The 18335-nt window shown below is 54.3% G+C and overlaps 1 protein-coding gene across 1 annotated transcript in view; it reads right to left on the bottom strand.

Annotated features, from left to right (window-relative positions):
- Window positions 1-3480: 3480 nt before the first annotated feature.
- Abtb2 (ankyrin repeat and BTB domain containing 2) overlaps window positions 3481-18335 on the bottom strand; it is a 165000-nt gene continuing 150145 nt past the window's right edge. Inside the window, exons 6-17 of the mRNA XM_052725672.1 lie at window positions 17210-17299; window positions 16505-16606; window positions 14731-14827; window positions 14193-14328; window positions 12866-13092; window positions 11493-11671; window positions 11017-11122; window positions 10708-10810; window positions 9535-9625; window positions 6359-6427; window positions 5778-5891; window positions 3481-4767 (exon numbers count right to left, since the gene is read on the bottom strand). Of these exons, the coding sequence (XP_052581632.1) occupies window positions 4570-4767; window positions 5778-5891; window positions 6359-6427; window positions 9535-9625; window positions 10708-10810; window positions 11017-11122; window positions 11493-11671; window positions 12866-13092; window positions 14193-14328; window positions 14731-14827; window positions 16505-16606; window positions 17210-17299 (1512 nt within the window). The 3' untranslated portion in view covers window positions 3481-4569. The remainder of the gene's footprint in view (window positions 4768-5777; window positions 5892-6358; window positions 6428-9534; window positions 9626-10707; window positions 10811-11016; window positions 11123-11492; window positions 11672-12865; window positions 13093-14192; window positions 14329-14730; window positions 14828-16504; window positions 16607-17209; window positions 17300-18335) is intronic.

Genomic DNA, 18335 nt, shown 5'->3' with positions numbered 1-18335 from the left:
GGCCATGGGTGTGCCGTGGAGCTAGAGTTCCAGCCTAGGCACCTTCCAGAGACGTGGCGGGTACCCAGTGGCACTGTAGTCACCTTGAAAGTTAGCTGGCTCCTGCGGGGTCCTACGGTCCATCCTGTTTGTTAGAGACAGAAGTGACCTGGTGGCGTCACACGTACCCTGGCCCGTGTCTAGTGGTGACTGCACCATTTGTTCAGCGCTAGCTGGTGGAGTCTAACAGACAAGGAAGGAAGCAAGCGTCTGGACCAACAGGTAATGAGAATGTGGCTCACCCTGTGGGAGAGGCTTTGTGCTCACCTGAGGGCTGCACCCCTTCCACTGGTCTTCAGGGAGCTTGTTGAGGAGCCAGAGGAGCCAGGAAAGGGCTCTTTTTCGCTGTTTTCTTGGGTAGTCTCCCAAGCCTGCTGTTCAGGGAAGATTTGAGAGCATGGGCAGAAACCAGAATGCAGGAGCTAGCTGACAGGAGTTGGATAGCTTGCACCCCAGCCCCTAAAACTGCCCACTGGCTCTGTCCAGGCTGCAAGGCCAAGGGTTGTAAGGCCAGGCCCGCCCTTGTGAACTTGGCCATGGCTCTACCCTGAGCCTCTTTGAGATCTTGGGCACGGTGTGGTCCAAATGTCCCATCTCCACGTGGAGCAGTTAAGAGGTAATGTGGTTAGGAGGGCTTTAGTGGGTCAACTCGAGAGTAGGCCTGTTATAAAACCTGCTCTGTCTTAGATGAACCTTCTTGTCACACATGGGGACACAGTCATTACTACTACATGTGGTAGTGACACAGAGTTGCCACCATCAAGGCCCTCATTAGATTCTGCCTCTTAGTCTTGGACTTGACAGCTTCCAGAATTAATTCATTTTCTCTGTCGATCTGTCTGTCTCTATTTCTCTCCGTCTCTCTTTCTCTGTCTTTGTCTCTCTGGTTTTTTAGACAGGGTTTCTCTTTGTAGCCCTGGCTGTCCTGGAACTCACTCTGTAAACTAGGCTGGCTTCAAAATCAAGAGACCCACCTGCCTGAAGTTAATTCTCTTTATATTGGATATTCAGTTCAACAAAATGAAATGTGGCTTCACCTTGCTCCAGGCCCAAGAGGGTCACAATTGAGTGGTAGTGATGGCACTCACATTCCAACCATGATGAACAGTGGCTTGGGGGTGGGGAGGCCGAGACAGGATTTGCTTAGAACAGTGTCCAACTCTAACAAGAGTGGGCCCAGTCTGGGTTCTGGTTGCTCCCCAGGAGCTACTCTGGGGTGATGGAATGGCGGGCCATACTCTGAAGTAAGCCTGAGCTAACCAGACACGTGAGCCCCCCAGTCTGTGCCTGGCAGCTGGAGGTGCCCAGCTCTGGAGGTGCTGTAGGAATGGTCTTGGGCAAGGTGCTTCTCAACTTGGTCAGGATGGCTTCTCAGGACACAAGAGGAAGCAAATGCCCCCACCTGCTGTGTGCAGTCAAGGTCCTTCTCAAAGCCTGTGTCCTAAGCAGGTCTCAGCATTGTCTCCTCCAAACCTGAAAGGTCATGCCTCCTTCAGACCTCACCATCTGGCCCCCAACAGAAAGACATCTATAAAGCTCCGTTCTCTCAGGAAATGTCACTTTCGAAGTGAAATCAGATGGGCCAGCTCTGCATGTGTCACCAGGATGGGAAAGGGGCTGACAATATTTGAACAAAGAGAGGCTTCCTTCACCCCTAAGCTATGAGAGGCTGATGCCAGCCTGTTGTACTGTTCCCACTGCTCATCTGGTCCTGGCAATCCCAGAGCATGCTGGAATGACCAAGAGACACAAGGAGTGTGGATACTTGTGCTGGAGCTAGAAGGGGGAAGGGCAGGTGACGGTCACCCTGGGAAAATGTAGGCTCATCTAAAGCCATTACAACCTAGCAGCTTGCTTGGGCCTGGAAAAGGGCATGGGTCGATCTAGAAAGCCTTTTGCATCTGAGTATGTGACTTCGGGCTATAGGGAAAGGGGTTGCCTTGGATTCTGTAAACAACTGCTTAATCCCAGGCATTGTACAAAAGGAACTTTCTGGTTTGCCAGCCCTGCATCTGCACAGGGCACTCTTGAGAAGAGAGGAACCCAGCTTAGTGGAGAGAGGCTGGGGAAGCCTGGAGTCTTAGTGTGTGCTTTGGTGGCCCTGGGGGCGTCTGTGTTGGTAGAGCGGTCTCAGACACCTGCTGCACAGATACTGTCTTGTCTGCTGTCCCTGGGTGCATTGTTGATACACCCAGCCCTGGTGGCCCAAGGACTTTGCTTCTTCCTGTTCGGCTGCTAGTCGCAAGAGGCTGGCAGAGAAGTGACTCCCATGATCTTGAGTAGCTTGCCCTGGGGTAAGTGATCGCATACTCCTGTTGCTGTTAGTTTTAGGTCCTATAAAAGTGTGTGTGGATGTGGGTAAGCATACCTGTGTGTAATCTGTCACTCTCCACTTTATTCCTTTGAGAGGGGGTCTCTTACTGAACCTGGAGATAGACTGGCAGCCAGCAAGCCACAGTGATCCTATCTCTGGCCCCCACAGTACTGACTAGGGTCACAGGGGTGCACATGGCTACACCCAGCTCTGACCCTTATGCTTCCACAGCAAGTATCCCATCGAGCTGTTTCTAGCCCCAATGATATTTTTTTTAATGATTAATTATTCGTTTAAAAGTGTGTCTATTATATATAGGCCTAGAGGGCTAACCCCTCATTTAATCCTCCTAACACCTCTGCAGAGGAACTGACTGGAGCCAGATTGTAAGCACACCGACTGTAGGTGGTCAGACACTCCAGACCTCTGATGCTCCACTTTCATAGGGTGGCACTGTGGCCGGCATCTCCTTCCTGTGGCCCCCAGAGGGCACTGTGGTACATATGTACAGGACGCCCTCACTGCTGAGTCCCAGACTGAGACTCAAGCCACTCTGCCTGGCCTCTACCTTAGTAGAGCTAGGAAATGTGCCTTTCCTGGGACTGGTTCCTAGAATCTGTGTCTTCCAATTAGAGTTCCAGGATGCTACTAAACTTAGGTAGTCCCTTGGGTTCAGTTCCCAGTGATCTTACTGAGAGTGGGGGTGGACTGTTTAGCTAAGAGTCTTCGCCCAGGCTGGCCTTGAACTCCTGATCGTTCCTACCAGGTGCTTCTCATCAGACCATGCAGTGTGGAGCTGGGACAGGTCTGCAAGCACTTAAGTAGCGTCCTCATGTCACCTCCTTGTGGAGGGGCCGGGGCCATAAGGTGAGAGAAAGCCACAGATGGGACTCTCCAGTCTGTCCTGCAGATTTTCATCTGCCTCATTCCCAGGTGAAGAAATGGACCCATCTAAGGACAGTCAGACTGAGCCCTGGGCAGGTGAGTGGATGGCTGTATGGCAGCTGTTGGAGGGTCCTTCTGCCCCATAGCACAGACGCAGCTCTGGGTTCCCCCATGGTCCAATGGGACTCCTCTCCAGCTCTCAAGTCTAGGCAATCTTCTTTTATCAGGAGCAGATGTCAAGGTCATTGTTAATGAGTGTTTATTGTTGATAAAACCATAGTACATTTACAGTAAGCGACAACATGAAGGTATAGTTACAGTATCATACAATATTACAGCAATAAAATACCACTCATTCTTTTGTACATCCAGCACAAGCAGCGAGTTGAAAATATTTTCTAGGATTGCAAGCCCCAGGGGCTTCTGATGAATAAATAGTTTCTAAGGTAGCTGTTCTTGATGCTGTCCCAACATCTGTCCATAAACAGGTCAGAGCATGGGAAGCCAAGACCGAGGGCAGGAGGGGAGGGACACCCCTTCCTTCTCTTCCACCAAGGCCCTGTCCTTCATGCCCAAGAGTCACAGATCCCAGTGAGAAGTGTGCTCTTGCACTCCAGTCCTGAGTGAAAGGAGCCTTGCACTTGAGAGGCCACGAAAGCACTGCCGCCTGAGTCTCCAGACACTAGAACTCGGCGCGGGTTCTAGAGCCTGCCTCTTTACTTTGGCTGCCAGCTGTAGCAGCAAGAGCTGAGGTCTCGTGTTCCTGTACTGTACCCCATCATACCCTCAACTCAGAAGCGCTGAGCTCAGACTCCAAGTTAGTAGTCTTGCAGGGAGGGCCACTGGAGGCCCAGTCTTCACAGACGGGCCACCCGCCCTTTCAAAGGCACAGCTTGGGGGACAGGATTTGGAAAGCCTTTTCTCTGTGTGGCATTTAGGAAAACATACCAGCTACTGCATTTGGTGGCCTGGGGCTCAGGATACATTCTCCGCATTCATGAGAACGCCCATGCTCCTCACAGCCCCAGCCAGGTAGATGGGTGGAGCTGGAGCTTGCTGCTGAGGAAAGGACACAGGGTAGCCCTCAAGGTGCAAACTGTGTCACACCCCCTTGCCAGTTACTGGCTGAGCAACAGAGAAGTGGGCTCTCTGCCCACCCAAGGATGAGTCAACACCACAGAGGGTTCTGAGGGAAGAGCAGGACGTACCCCCATGAGCCTAGCTCCAAAGGGCCTCTAGGCCTCCCTCTGCTGAGGGGTCACTGGTGGCTGTGTTCCCGGTCTTAGCAGACCTTCGCACACCCACAGATAGCAGTCACCCTCCACTCTGCCTCACACCCTGGAGGTGACGTAGACAGAATGCACTCGCTCAGCCAGGGTGCTCTGCAGGTCCTGCAGTGGGTCCAGGCCCTGGACTTTGCTGCTCCGGCCATAGATGAGCTGCCGGAAGGCATCCTGCTCCAGCAGGGCCTTCATGTGCTTGAGGAAGAAGCCCTCACAGAATAGGGCCAGCTCTGGGGCGTTGTGGATCTGTGGATGGGAGAGAAATGAGGCCCAGGGTCTTCGTATACCTGCCCCAACCTTCAGAGGTCACCTACTCCCAACAGGGCTCTGCCTGCCTCTGGAAGTCACCTTCCCTCCTATGAGCATCTCCTGGGAGTGCCTGGTTTAAGTCTCCTAGGGTCACCCGAGCACTAGCGAGTCCCTGGCCCTATCCTTTTCCTTACCTGTGGCACAGATGACAGCCTTATTGAACGGCTCCTTTCCTAAGTGTAGTGACCACACACTGCCCAGCACAAGGCCACAGGAGTGTCACGGGCAATGCGCCAAAGCTGTGCTAATTCAACAAGTACCAAGCCCTGGCTTCGAGTGTGGCTCTGAGCATGGGTGGTGAGGTCCCTCTCAGGCAGTTTTGGAGTGAACATTCTGGGACAGGGAGGATAAAACCCAAAGAATCAATGAGACAAGCCAGGTGATTGCAGATGGACAATAAAGGCTTTCTGAGGCCTAGGGACACCATCTGATGAAGACATGGCTGGCTGGTCTTGGGAAGTGCCCTATAGGAAGAGGGAAGAGTTGTTACAGGAGCCCTGGGGCAGGAACAGGCTGGCAAGGGAAATGAAGGAGAGATCTTGGGAGTCTTGTCTAGCTTGCTATGGTCTGGCTTCTGTTAGTCAGCAAGCAGCCAACAACCTTGGGCGGGCAGAAGTTGGGGCTGGATGGTTTCCTACTTTTGAAGGAAGCAGGAGGTTTGCATGGGAAGACCGGATGTGGAGAAACCCGGAGGATGCTACTGCCCCAGACGGAAACAGGGTAGCAGAGGGGGAAGTGAAGTGGTGAGGGGGCTGATGTGCTCCCGAGGTAGGTGACCCAGATGTAAAGATGGTTCTGATCTGGGGCCTAAGCCAATGTCACCACACCAGTGACCAGAGACTCCGGCTGGAGCGTTAGCTCCCTCAGCCCCTCCACTGCCCTTTATGTCTGCTCACGTGCATTTCCCTGCAGAGTAGTGGAAGTGGCTGGGCGTCCCCAGCCTTTACCTTGGCATATTTGTAGGTGTTGACTGCACTCTCCACGCTGAGGGTCTGGGAGCACAGGATCTCACAGTGTCTCTGCAGGGCATCCAGCTGGAACAGGTTGGCAGCTGACAGCAGCTAGGCAGGGGAAAGCAGACCTCTTGGTAATGAAGGCTTCCTCCTAAGCCCCAGGACCCAGCCCTCCTGCCAGACTAGTCTGAGAAGAGATAGCAGCCTAGAAATGCTTCTGCTCTCAGCCATCGTGGTAGTAGCTGGGATGTGAGAGGTACAGGATGGGTGACCGATGTGGGCCGAGATTCCGACCTCAAAAGAGCTCTTGGGCTACAAGCTAGGGTATTTACCTACACGAGCCTGAGCTATGTGCTTTAGTCACTGGCGAGCAGGAGGCTCGGCCACGGTCTGCTCCTGGGCTGAACCATACCGCTGAGTTGTACCTTTCTAACCACAGGCAAGGCCAAGAAAGCTGGGCTTGAGGGTGTGTCCAATCTCTGGTCTCTAGTAAGTGCCCTTACTTGGCGATAGGTCCCCATGTGTATCTGAGATCAGAGGGTCTGGAGGATTCTGGGCGCATACCCTGCTCTTACCTGCAGGATGTCAGCAGTGGGGATCTCCATGGACTCTGTTCCTCCATAGTAAAGGTACTGCATCAGCATCTGCAGTGGAGGCAGACCTGTGTGAACGCCACCGCCACCCGTGGGCTGCCCGGGTGTGACCTGTGTGAATGCCACCCGCGGGCTGCCCATGTGTGCTGCCAACTCTGAGACCCTCTGCTGCCCTGCCATGACAATGAGCTTTTCCCTGTGCAAGCCCTACAGCCCAGGAGGGAAGGTGACTGATCTCAAGTGACTCTGGGTTCTGATCCCACAGCAGGGTTTCCCCCCACCCCCACCCACCCATGCAGTGTGCTCATGAATTTACATATGAACCATGTGTGCTGGTACATGCCTGTAATCCCAGCACTCAGGAAGTCTAGCTGGGAGGACTGCTCAAGTTTGAGGCCCACCCTGGACCACACATCACCAGGCCAGTCAGGGACACCCCATCTCAAAGCAAAATAAAAGTATAAAATGCATTCTACATATGGCCAGGCATGTTGGGACAAGTCTGTAATCCAACACTGAAGGAGGATGGCAAGTTCGAAGCTAGTCTGGTCTACACAGTAAGACTCTGTCTCAACTGCCAAACTAGCCTCTGTGGAGCTGAGGGGGTGAGTGTACCAGGGACAACTGTCTAAGCAGGGCACATTCAGATAACCTTGGCAGATCACTTTGCAGCCTGGCTGGGATCTGCCCGGGGCTCTCAGGAAGTGGGTGCTGGGATTCCACGGACAGGCCCAGGAGTGGGCAGCTATATTGAGTTCTGAGGTTTGTATCACAAATACTGCCATTACACTGGAACCTGGTGAGGTTCCCAGTTGGAAAGAGGAAAACAATTCTCTCTGGTTGGCTGAAGAAACAGCCCCAGCAAGGCGCTGGCAGGCGTGTGAGTAAACAAGGCTCCAGCCGGCACAGGCAGACTCTGTTAGGACCGGCCCTCGGCTGGAGAGGCACCAGAGGGTCTAGGAGAAAGCCTGACAGCATGCCGGCGGCTGGGCCAGGTACTGGCTGACTCCCATCGGGAAGCCAGGCTCCCACGGCTTCTGCAGCCCAAGCTGGAGCCTGTACAGCCACCACACAGTGCTGTGTGTCTCCTCAGCCACCAGGACAACGTCTCAGACCTGGATACGCTCCCTCAGTTGGGACAGAGGTGGGCCAGCAGTTCTGGGATGTAGCTCAGTGATAGAGTGCTTGTCTAGCAAGCAGAAGGTCCTAGGTTTCGTCTCCAGCACTACAAAAAGAAAATCTCAGTTTCTTATACTACTGAAAATGTTGGAATGCACACATTAAAGCATTTCTGATGTGCTGGAGTATATAATTAAAGTTAGATGGGCCCAAGGGATCCATGGGACAAGGCAGGTAGGTGTCCTGGGCCAGATCCGAATAACTGGCTCACACTGGGTAAGGAGCTGAGGGTTAACGTTTCCAAGGCCCATGTGTGCCACTGTGTTGGGCCTACTGTCCCCATTTACCCCCATCAGGAGCTGCCAGCCTGTCCTGACACAGGTGCCCTTCCTTGATCCCAAGACCGAGCCCACACGCATCTCCCTACCTTCCCACCAATCCCTGCGGCTCTCTAGGGCCATCCTACATCTGAGCACAGCGCTCCCTCATGTTTCAGTCATCTGCACTTTTGAGCTACTTGGCCACACCAGCTTCTAGAGCTGTCCCTCCCCAGGGCTGAGAGAGAAAGGCTCTAGCACTCATGCCGGAAGCCCCAGGCCTCTCCCCCTGCCTCTAGACTCCCAGTCACTGAGTCCCAGGCCCCATCTCTTCTTCCGTCCATGTCCCACTACTTTTCCATCTAGAAGCCGAGCTTTTATCAAATTCCTTCTTTGCCTTAAGTGGCTCTGTCACTACCCATTGTGTTCCTTGACATCTGACTCCTCATCCACCCAGACGGGGACAGACCTCAGACTGTGCTGTGGGGCTGAAGTGAGGAGCAGGTGAACCGGTCTAAGAAGTCTCTGGTGAGCTAGAGAGACTGTTCAGTGGGTAAGGGTGCCTGCTCCCAGGCCTCACACAGTGGAAGGAGCACGCCCCTGCATACAGTGGCATGCCTTCCCTCTGTACCCCACAGAAATAATTTAAAAATGCTGTGTCAGTGCTCAGCGTCCCCCTCCCTGGAGCCCCGTGTCCTGGGGCTGCAGTTCTGGACTCCACTCTCTGGCTCGGGGACACTCACTCTGCGTCCTGTTAACTGGTTGTTGATACCACAGCCTGGCGGTCACTTTCCCAGGAAGTGCCTTCCCTTGTCCTCCACTCACTGACAGCAGTCACAGCCCTGTCTCCCCGAGGGTGGCCCTGTCGTCTTACTTCCTCCGTCCCAGAGTGGCTATGGCACAGCAGTGACTAAGAGGAAGACCTGCATTTGGGGAGACTCTGAGGACCTCACACTGTGGTCCACCCTAGCCTCAAGCGTGTGAGCCTCCTGCTTCAGCCCCTGAGGGCTGGAGGGCTGGGGATGGAAGTGCTTGCCACCACACCTGGCCTTAAGGACGGTGGCACGGAGGGCGAGGGGCTGTAGATGGTGGCTCTGTGTACTTAGTGATGGTGGTAGGGATTCTGTGATCCTTCCCGTGAGATCTTAATCTGCCCAGGGCAAGGCAGGGCCCAGGACTACCTACCTGAGGCCTCTGGGCCTCTGTGTGGTCATTGCCTTGAAGGGGGATCTACAGGCCTGAGTACCAACTCCCCCAAACATGTACACCTGGGGGCCGGCAAGCCCCATTTTCTGGAAAGTGCCTCTTAGCTCCAGACCCCCCTCATGTGCTATAAATGGAGTCCAAAGGCCGACTGGCTCCCCGGGCTCTTCCTATCTGGCCAGCAGGACTGGAGTGGACTCTTGGGGAGCAGGGTAGCCTGCACCTTCACTGCCTACTGGCCCCGGGCCACTGCATTTCCAGTGAGCTTTCAGCAGCTCACTACAGAATGGGGCCTGCATACCTTGGGGGCAGCATGTGTCCATCCTTTATGTCTATGTGCAGGCCGCCTGGCCCCACGGTGGGTCAGTTTGGCTCAGGGCAAGACTGGCTGGCTGCCTTGTGATCACTGACTTGGTAAATCACACAGGCCTAGAGGACAGAGCGACCAGATGGACAAGGCCCAGGATGGGCTGTGCAGAGGGACTTCCAATGAGAGTACAACTCTTGAGGCCCACATACCTGGAAGATGTGGTACTTGATGTCACTGATCTCAATGGTTTTGCTGCTGTCCCCATCCTGCTCTGATTTATTGGTCATTAAGGTCTTGAACCTGGAACAAGGTGAGAAGGTGGGGCTTAAACGTGGCCTGATCCCCTGCTGTGCCGACAGCACGGCCATTTGAGCAGTCTCCGCCGCTTCTGGGAGATGGGACACTACAAATGACTGTCCTGTTCCCAAGCTAACGTTTGGCAGGTGACATTTTATATCATCCTGGGCTGACAGCTGGGCTCAGCTCTGTCTCGACCACAAGTTCCTGCACAGTGATCTGAAGCCTGTGGGGGGAACACTGGCCCTTTATTCCAGAATACTTCTGTATTTTTTTTTTAAAGATTTATTTATTATGTATATAGTGCTCTGTCTGCATGTATGCCTGCAGGCCAGTAGAGGGAGCCAGATCTCATTACAGATGGTTGTGAGCCACCATGTGGGTGCTGGGAATTAAACTCAGGACCTCTGGAAGAACAGCCAGTGTTCTTAGCCTCTGAACCATCTCTCCAGCCCCTACTTCTGTATTCTAATTGTCAGCTGCAGTAACTTAGTAGAAAGCAGCCCTCAGAACTCCCCTTGCATGCTGGACTCTGCTCCTGCTGCAACCAGTCCAGCTCACACTGTACTCTGGGGGCTGCTGGGGGCTCCATTACCACGGGGCAGAGGCTATAATGTCCCCTTGGTCACTTTTCTCCAGTATGCCTGTCACCTGGTGTAGCTTTCTTCCAAAGCAGATGCAATAAAGTTTGGAAGTAAACAAAGCAGTTCTGAGGAAGCTCCTGAAACTTACAAAATTTACATTGTCCCCCTAAGGTTCCATAAGCAGCAATGGCCCCTGGGAAGAAGAGACTGGGCAAGTTAGGCCCGGAACTTCAGAGATGCAGCTTTCATGCTGGGGCTGACTCTAGGACATCATCTCCTTTAAGTACTGCCCCCCACCCCGGCCCCCAAAACAAAACAAAACAAAACAAAAAAACCCTCACTGGTTTCCTAAGTTAGAATTCGGTGGAGTCATTCCATTAGTCTTATCTGGGGTGGACACATGCTTGTTTACATCTCCCCAGAAGACTCACACAACACACCTCAATGCTGAAAGACCTGTACTGTGCCCCAGGGACCAGCGCTGCTCCCCAGGCTGCCTACCTGTTGGACGCTGTCACCAAAAGGACTTTGTGTGCATAAAACAGCTTCCCTTCCACCAGGAAGGTCACATCTGACATCTCCTTGTTGTTCAGAAAGTGAGGATCTGTGGATGGGAAGACAAAGAGGGTAGCGGGGTGTCTATCTCCAGGGTTTCTGAGAGGGCTGGGGGGCGGGGCAGAGGACACAGAGGGAGAACTAGAGAAACTGAGGCTAGGGCCTTGGCCCTCGGGAACAGAAAAGGAGGCAAAAGCGTTGGGGAGAAAGGGAAGAGGAGCGCACGGGGACAAGCCCGAGGGGATGGGCCCACACCTAGCCTGGCTGGCAGCGTCTTCCGGATCTCTGGGATGCTGGGGATGGGGCTGCTGCCATAGCAGTGTGTGAAGATGGCGGCCAGCTGCTGCAGAACGGAGTCGTTCTGTGGGGAGACGGGGAAAGGACTGTCAGCACATACACGTGGCTGCTGTAGCTGTGGCTACATCAGGCTTGTTTCAAAACTCCAGGCCGGGATCAGAGCAGCTGCTGCTGTTTGATCCTGCCGGATCTGACTTGGCCAGGAAGGACTGTCACTTCATCTGTGATCTCCCAAATGGCTGCTCTGGCTGGGCTCCAGCCCAGACTGCCATGGCCTCTGCCCTCTGGCAGCCACGCAGTGCAACTCTGGGTGTTGAGGAGGTGTTTGTCCATGTGCCTGGGACTGTCTGTGCATGTAAGTTTCTAGGACCGCCCCAGGATCGGGAACCCGGGACTCTCTGAGCCCCAGGCCGAGGCTGCCGGGCCCCACTCACTTTGCTGCTCTTGAGGATGTCAAACAGGAGCTGCAAGCCCTCCGTCGCCAGCTCCTCGTTGTACTCCTCCTCCTTGATGGAGCTGAAATCCCTCAGGAGGCCCTGCACCACCGAGTACCGTGACTGTGAGAAAGAGGTCCGCAGAGACTCTATCCAGATGTGCAGCTTCCAGGGGACACCTGGCCCGAGAGAAGGGCAGCTGTCATTCCCTTCCAGTAAAGCAGAGCCTGTAGACCACACCTGTCCCAGGGTGGGCTCTGCCTCCATGGCCCATGACATGGGAACCCCTGCCCCACCGAGTGCTGCATGCCCCTCAGCTGAGCTTGGTGGACAAAGCTTGGACTTCCTGTTAGGCCCAGCTGGCAGGGCACAGGATGCTTTGGCTTTTCATCAGATGACATGCATGGAGGAAGGCCCTCAGCCAAGTTCAGGGCCTATTGGTTGTTGGCCCCTAGAATTTATTTGCTGAGAAGAACCCGTTCGGGAGGGATGACCAGATAGACCCAGAAAATACGCAGGGCACTCAAGGACACAACTCTCTCCTCCAGTACAGAGCCAGAAGTGGACTGGGTCCCATCGTGGAGGAGTTCACAGCAGTTAGCTCACTGTATATCTGTGCACAGTGGGGCATGAGTGTTCACTGGAGTTCCCTGGACTGAGTCTGGGGCCAGAGGGGCAACTTAAAACTAGTGTGTTAAATGCATGACAAAACCAGTTACATCCCAGCGATGCTTCTGGGGCTGCCTGAGCTTTGATGGCCACGCCCTAGGGCAGTAGTTCTCAACCTGTGGATCATGGCTCATTTGGGGCTGACCGACCCTTCCACAGGGGTCGCCTAAGACCATCGGAAAACACAGGTATTATATTACAGTTCCTAACAGTAGCAAAATTACAGCTATGAAGCAGCAATGAAAATGATTTTATGGTTCGGGTCACCACAACCTGAGGAACTGTATTGAAGGGTCACGGCAGTAGGAGGGGTGAGAACGCTGCTCTAGGGGTTTGTGCGTCTGGCCCCATGATAACACTGCCACGCCTGGAGCTCTAGCTGACAACATCCTGTTCTTAGTTGAGGGTCACCAGCACAAACCCACAGGGAGGTGGGAAGTGAGACTTGGAGAGATCACGTGGTGCCCAGCTAACAGGATCTGGTTCAAGTCCACCCAGCTGACGAGCCTCCCTGGAGGACCCGAGCCCACAGGTTCAGATCCCAGGAGCAGAAAGCTGGCTGAACAACCAGACACACTGACATCTTTGCAATCTTCAGGGTCCTAACAGGACTTCTGAAGTTCCATCAGAAAGGAGAGCGGGCCCGCGCGTCGACGGGGACCCCGAGAGCAGTGGAGTGACCGTTCCCGTGTGCACAGCCTCACCCAGTGCCCTCAGCTCCATGGTGATGTCCACATAGCCATGCTCGGCGCTGTAGTACATGGCCTCCTGCAGGGCCTTGGTGCGGGTCCGGCTGAGCCTCACAGGCCCCTCACTGCTGCCCTGGCTCGATGTGTCACTGTCTTCCACACCCTCAGCCAGGATCTCTTCCAGGGACAGCACATCGGCTTTGGCCTGCTGTGGCTGAGTCAGGAGCTTCCGCAGGACATTCCTGTAGGCCAAGAGATAGCAAGATGAGCCCCAGGCTCCCCAAGATGGATGGACAGTGCCCGCCTGAGCTACAGTCTAGAGCCCTGTGGCTACGGTGGGTTACTTCGGGGCAGCTGAGGGCTCTCAGCATTCCCCACTCCCGGACATGGAGAGGCCAAGGACCCTACCTTTCTTCTGTCCTGGTATTACTGAAGAGTCATAGCTCTGCACTTGGCTGTATGATCTCAGGCTCTTCTACCTCTCTGAGCCCTAACTGCCTTGCCACCTTAAGAGAGGGTGCCAGGGTCACCCTCTCCTGGGGCTGGTGCCAGTCTGATGTAAAGGTACCAGATGCACCCAGAACATGGTACAGCAGCCCCTCCTCAGCAAGCTACCCCACAATGACCAAGCCTACCAACCCTTGCTACTCCTCTCCTGTGCATGAATGGGGAGGGCGTGGGTCTGGAAAAGGGGCAGGGGCAGGCACTGCGGGGGAGGGCGTGGCAGGGGCACAAGTCTAGTAGTGGTGAGAAGACACCCTAACCTGCACGTTGGCATCTTGCCCACCAATCCTCCTTTCCTGTCTCCTTCTCTGCCCTCCAGTGACATCTCCTCTTGGTCCCCTCCATGTCCCATCCCTATTACTCTCTAATGGCTCTGGTTTCAGCCTTCTGTTGCCAGTCACAAGGCCAGGCAGGCCTGCCATCTGTTCCAGGAGCGACCAGCAGCCTCTTCACGGCTGGCCCATGCTCTGAGTGGAAACCCTAGGGATATTCTGGGCCACCACAGGTGTTAGAAAATGAGCACCAACTTCACAGAGGAGTGTGGTCCTGAGTGGTCCCAGCAGCTACAGGAGTAACTTCTTGGCTAAAATAGGGGTGGGCTGCCCCAGTATGGGAGGTGCAGGTCCCGGTCAGTGCCAATGCATCAGGACCCAGCAACTCCCAGTGTTTCCAGGTTTCCAAAGCCTTGGGCCTCCATGCTGACCAAGAGCCTTCATCATCCTGGTTGACATCAGTAAGGTCACCAGGCCTGGCTCTTCTGCAGCCTCTGGAAGCCCAGGCTCCTGCGAGCCTGTCTCATGTTCCCAGTTCCTTTGGGCAGGCATCCCCCGGTTTGTACCTGTGGCCATGCGCAGCTGAGTGGCTGAAGCAGTTCATCTCCTCGTGGAGGGAAGAGGCCATGCCATTGGCTTCCAGCATGCTGAGGAGGGGGTCAGCACCCCGGCTCAGCAGCAGGCTGACCAGCTCATAGTTCCCTGAAAGACAGTGACGAGTTTGATGGGCTAGTATCTGAGTAGGGAAACCAAGATGGAGGCAGATGGCGTCTCCAAGATCTGGTCCTCGGAATGTGTGGTGATGGTGGGGGGCATAGTCACAATCAGGGACGATAAGGATGCAAGTGGAGGTCAGAGAAGGTGGCTGTGTCCTACCACAGGACCCTGCCTAGGGCCTCAGGAGGGGAGTCCTCCCTGCCCTACTGGACTCTGTACTCAGCAAAAACACTGGGATATAGAGGGAAGGAACCCCCTCCCAGTAGCCTAGAAGGAGCGACCTTAAGGGTTCCCAGAGGTAGTACATAACCCAGTGACTAGCCAGGGTGACAAGGCTAGAACATTAGTGATGTGAGAACTTGTTGGTCGGGAAAGCAGTGCACCTACCAGCTGCAGAGGCCAGCTGCAGGGGTGTCTCGGCATAGCTGTCCTCCCCACTGTTCACGGCCGAGCCCTCCACGTTAGCACCAGCATCTAGCAGCAGCTGTCAGGGACAGGAAGAAGGCGCTACTGAGCACAGCAGCGTGCCTGGGGAGGAGGGAGTGCTCCGGGGGGCGGGACCTGCAAGTCTCCAAATACCTGACCAAGAAATGGCTCACACTGGAGTCGTAGGATGCCTGGTCACCCTCAGGGAGCTATCTGCATTTCTATGACCGTCATCTCCACTCATGTGGCCATGCACCAAAGCCCCTAAACTGTGACGACCGTCAACTCTTTTTCTCTTTTCAATACGTTCCCATCAATCAGCTTCAGGGACCTTCTGGAGAACTCACATAGATCAGCAGGACAGGGAAGTGTCACCTGATATCCCTAGAGGGACCCGAGGTCCTGAACAGTAGCTGGTACAGAAAGCATGGGGTACAGTACTGGCCACTGCCTAGAGAGGCTTGAGCCTCAGTCTTCCGGATCTACAAAGTGGGTTGAGGACTGCCTGGCAGCATCGCTGAGATGAAATCCTACAATGCCCAGCCCACTGAGGGCTCAGAACCAGCAGCCTGTGGGCTCCTTCCTGGAGAGGCTCAGCAACTCCCCAGGCTGGCAAGGGGTGGGGAGGAGCAGAGCGCTGCAGGCTGGCCAGGAGTCTAAGTGGCCTCATTCTAGCAAGGACAGCTTTGCCAGGGGTCGGATGAGGCAGGGTTATCTGTTCCCAAAGGGTCTGCCTTGGGGCAGGGTTGTTGCCTGCATTCTGCTGTAGAGGAGGCTTGCTTCAGACACCCCCAGGCTCCTGGAGACACACACCTCAAGTCTCTGGGCACCCCTCCCTGTCAAACAGATTCGAGGAGCCCAGGTGAGCTCCACGCTCCCCTGTAGGGCGTGGGCACAGGGAAGGCCTGTATCTGCTGGAGACTTGTCCGTCAGAAACCAGATGTGCTTGCTGCTGGGGCAAGGCAGTGGGGGTGGAGACCTGCCGGATGAAACTGGGCACCGGGCCAGCTCAGGGCACAACCCACAGGCCCAGCCTGGACTGAGGCTGCAGCTCTGGGAAGGCAGTGACTACAAAGCAGACTGGGTGTAGTAGCCAACCGGCCAACCGTCACCTCCAGAGTGTTGGCTGCATGCCAGGCTCTGCTGATGACCGCAGGTAAGCCCGACGGCACTACCCACGAGGCCTCGCATCCTGGAAGGGGAGGAGGGAGTGGTGCCCTCCCCAGGGGGCAGCTCTGTGACGTCCTGCAGACGTTTACTGACCAGAGGTCCTGTGAGCTGAGTGTCAGGTCACTGGTACCTCTTCTGCCCACAGCTTGTGCTTCTAGAACCATCGCCTCACTGTGATGCCAGCCATAGCAGCCTCGCTTGACACACGACCTGTGCCATCTATCCTGTCTCAGGAACTGGGAGATGGGGAGGGACAGGACTGAAGGACACCATGACGCAGAGCCAGCTCTGAGGGAAGAGCATGTGGCCCGAAGAGGGTTGGAAGTGTGAAACTGAGCAGACTGAAGTCCAGGTCTTTCAGGACTCCCTGGGAGAGACACCGCTTGGGTCTGGATCTCCTCTTCCAATTCTATAGGTGTCCTTACACTAACCAAGGCAAACCAGGCGAGCTTTATTGGTCAGGTGGACGGACCCTGGCCTGGAGCAGTGTCTCTGGCCAGGGCTGAGTATGGGGCCCAGGCCAACTGGGGAGCCGAAGGCCATGCTGCAGTTCCTAGGAGCTCACCTGCACTACAGAGATGTGTCCATGCAGTACTGCAAATGTCAGTGAGGTCCAGTGCCTGCTGTCCGGGTGGATGGAAGGATGCCTGGGAGAGTTGCTTGGAACCTGAAAAATACAACAAACGATCACTATTTCCTAGACAGGTGACATCCCAGAGCAGATGACACAGGTACCTTAGCTTACGGGGTACATCGTGAGGACAGGGAAGTTAACAGACGTGTATCTACATTTGCTTGGTAATGTCTGCTGAGAGCACTTGTGTGGGCAAGGTTCAAAAGAAAAGGGTAAGTGTCCATCTAGTGATGTCTACCATCAGCAAAAGAAGACAGAGGGGAGCACTTTATGTATTAGAAGGAGACAGGGACAGTCAGGGATTAGGCTCACAATAGAGGACAAGGGCTGTGAAAATGGAGTAATGGACATTGTCTCCACTCAGCTCCTTCAGCCCACATCTAGAGGAAAGTGCTCTCTGCTCTGACCACCATCTTTCTTGGCTTGTTTTTAAACAGGGTTTCCCTATGTACCACAGGCTGGCATCAACGTGGGATCTTCCTTCTATAGTCTTCAGAGTGCTGGGGTTACAGGCATGTGCCACCACGCCTGGCTCTTTTCTGTGGTCTTGGTGCCCATTTCTAGTCTAATGAAACACACCTACTGAGTATGTCTAAAAATACCACACCCAGCCTGGCTGCAGGGGTTTCTTTTTACCTGTATATCTAAGTTTGCTCCAGCATCAATTAGCATCTGGACCATGGCTTCATCCCCAGCAGCACAGGCATACATCAGCGGTGTCATACCCTGTAAATAAAAGGCAGATGCTGAATCCCCAGAGACACAACACAGAGTCACATATCCCACAGGTCTCTGCCCAGCTGCTCCTCAGGGGCTGTCCTGGGCCTTGTGCATCTTAAGCTCTGAAGGCTAAGCGGGGGAGGGGGGTGATTTCCACAAGCACCATGGACAGCATAGGGGTGAACTATATAGCCACATTGTGGGCACTACAGCCAGATTCCAGGCCCAATGTGTTCTCTCTGCCTCAGTTTCTCCATCTTAGAGTTAAGAAACAGTGTGTGCCTCAGCTGGTTGCAGAAGGATATTAGCATACACAAAGTGCATACAGAGTGAGAGCTAATTAACAGTAGCCATTATACTGCACACAACAGGCCTGGACTTACTATAGGAAGTCAGTCCACTGTACAATATCTCATTTAATCACTGTGCTGTTTCTATGGCAGTGTGTGTGTGGGGTGTCTACTACTGTTATCCTCACTGTATGCACATGGGGCAGAAAAGAGGAGTCAATTGTCCAAGGTCCTCTAACAAACAAGAGCCGGAACTTGGACAGAACCCAGGTCTACATGAATTGTTAAAGCTTGTGCTCAGCGGTGTCTCTGTGAAGATGTGTTTGACTATATCTTGAGCCAATGAGCACTCCAGAGCACACTGTGAGCTGTGTCCATCCCCTCACTATATCTGTGGGCAGTCAGCACAGTTAGCAGGGCTGGGAGTATGATGGCAGAGACAGCGGAGGAAAGTGCATTCCACAGCTGGATCCTGGCAAGCATTTGCCTGGTGCTCTGTGATATTATTTATTAGGTTATTTGTGTGGAGGGAAGATCGTCTTTGCTCATAAATCCTTGTCTAGTTCCTGGAGATAAGGAAATGGCTTGAGATTAATCACGGGCGAGCGGACTGTTTACCTATGCATCTGTCTCTAAATGCCAAGGTTCAGGGAGTGACAGTGCTGAGCATCTACAGAAGACAGCGGCAGCGTGATGGGAATTTGGCTTTGCTCCTCTCTCTCTCTCTCTCTCTCTCTCTCTCTCTCTCTCTC

The sequence above is a fragment of the Peromyscus californicus genome, unplaced genomic scaffold (genome assembly GCF_007827085.1).
Source record: "Peromyscus californicus insignis strain IS unplaced genomic scaffold, ASM782708v3 Scaffold_7__1_contigs__length_154581171, whole genome shotgun sequence".
NCBI lineage: Eukaryota > Metazoa > Chordata > Mammalia > Rodentia > Cricetidae > Peromyscus > Peromyscus californicus.
Note: the sequence above shows the minus strand (reverse complement) of the source record. Positions and strands in the feature narration are given on the sequence as shown.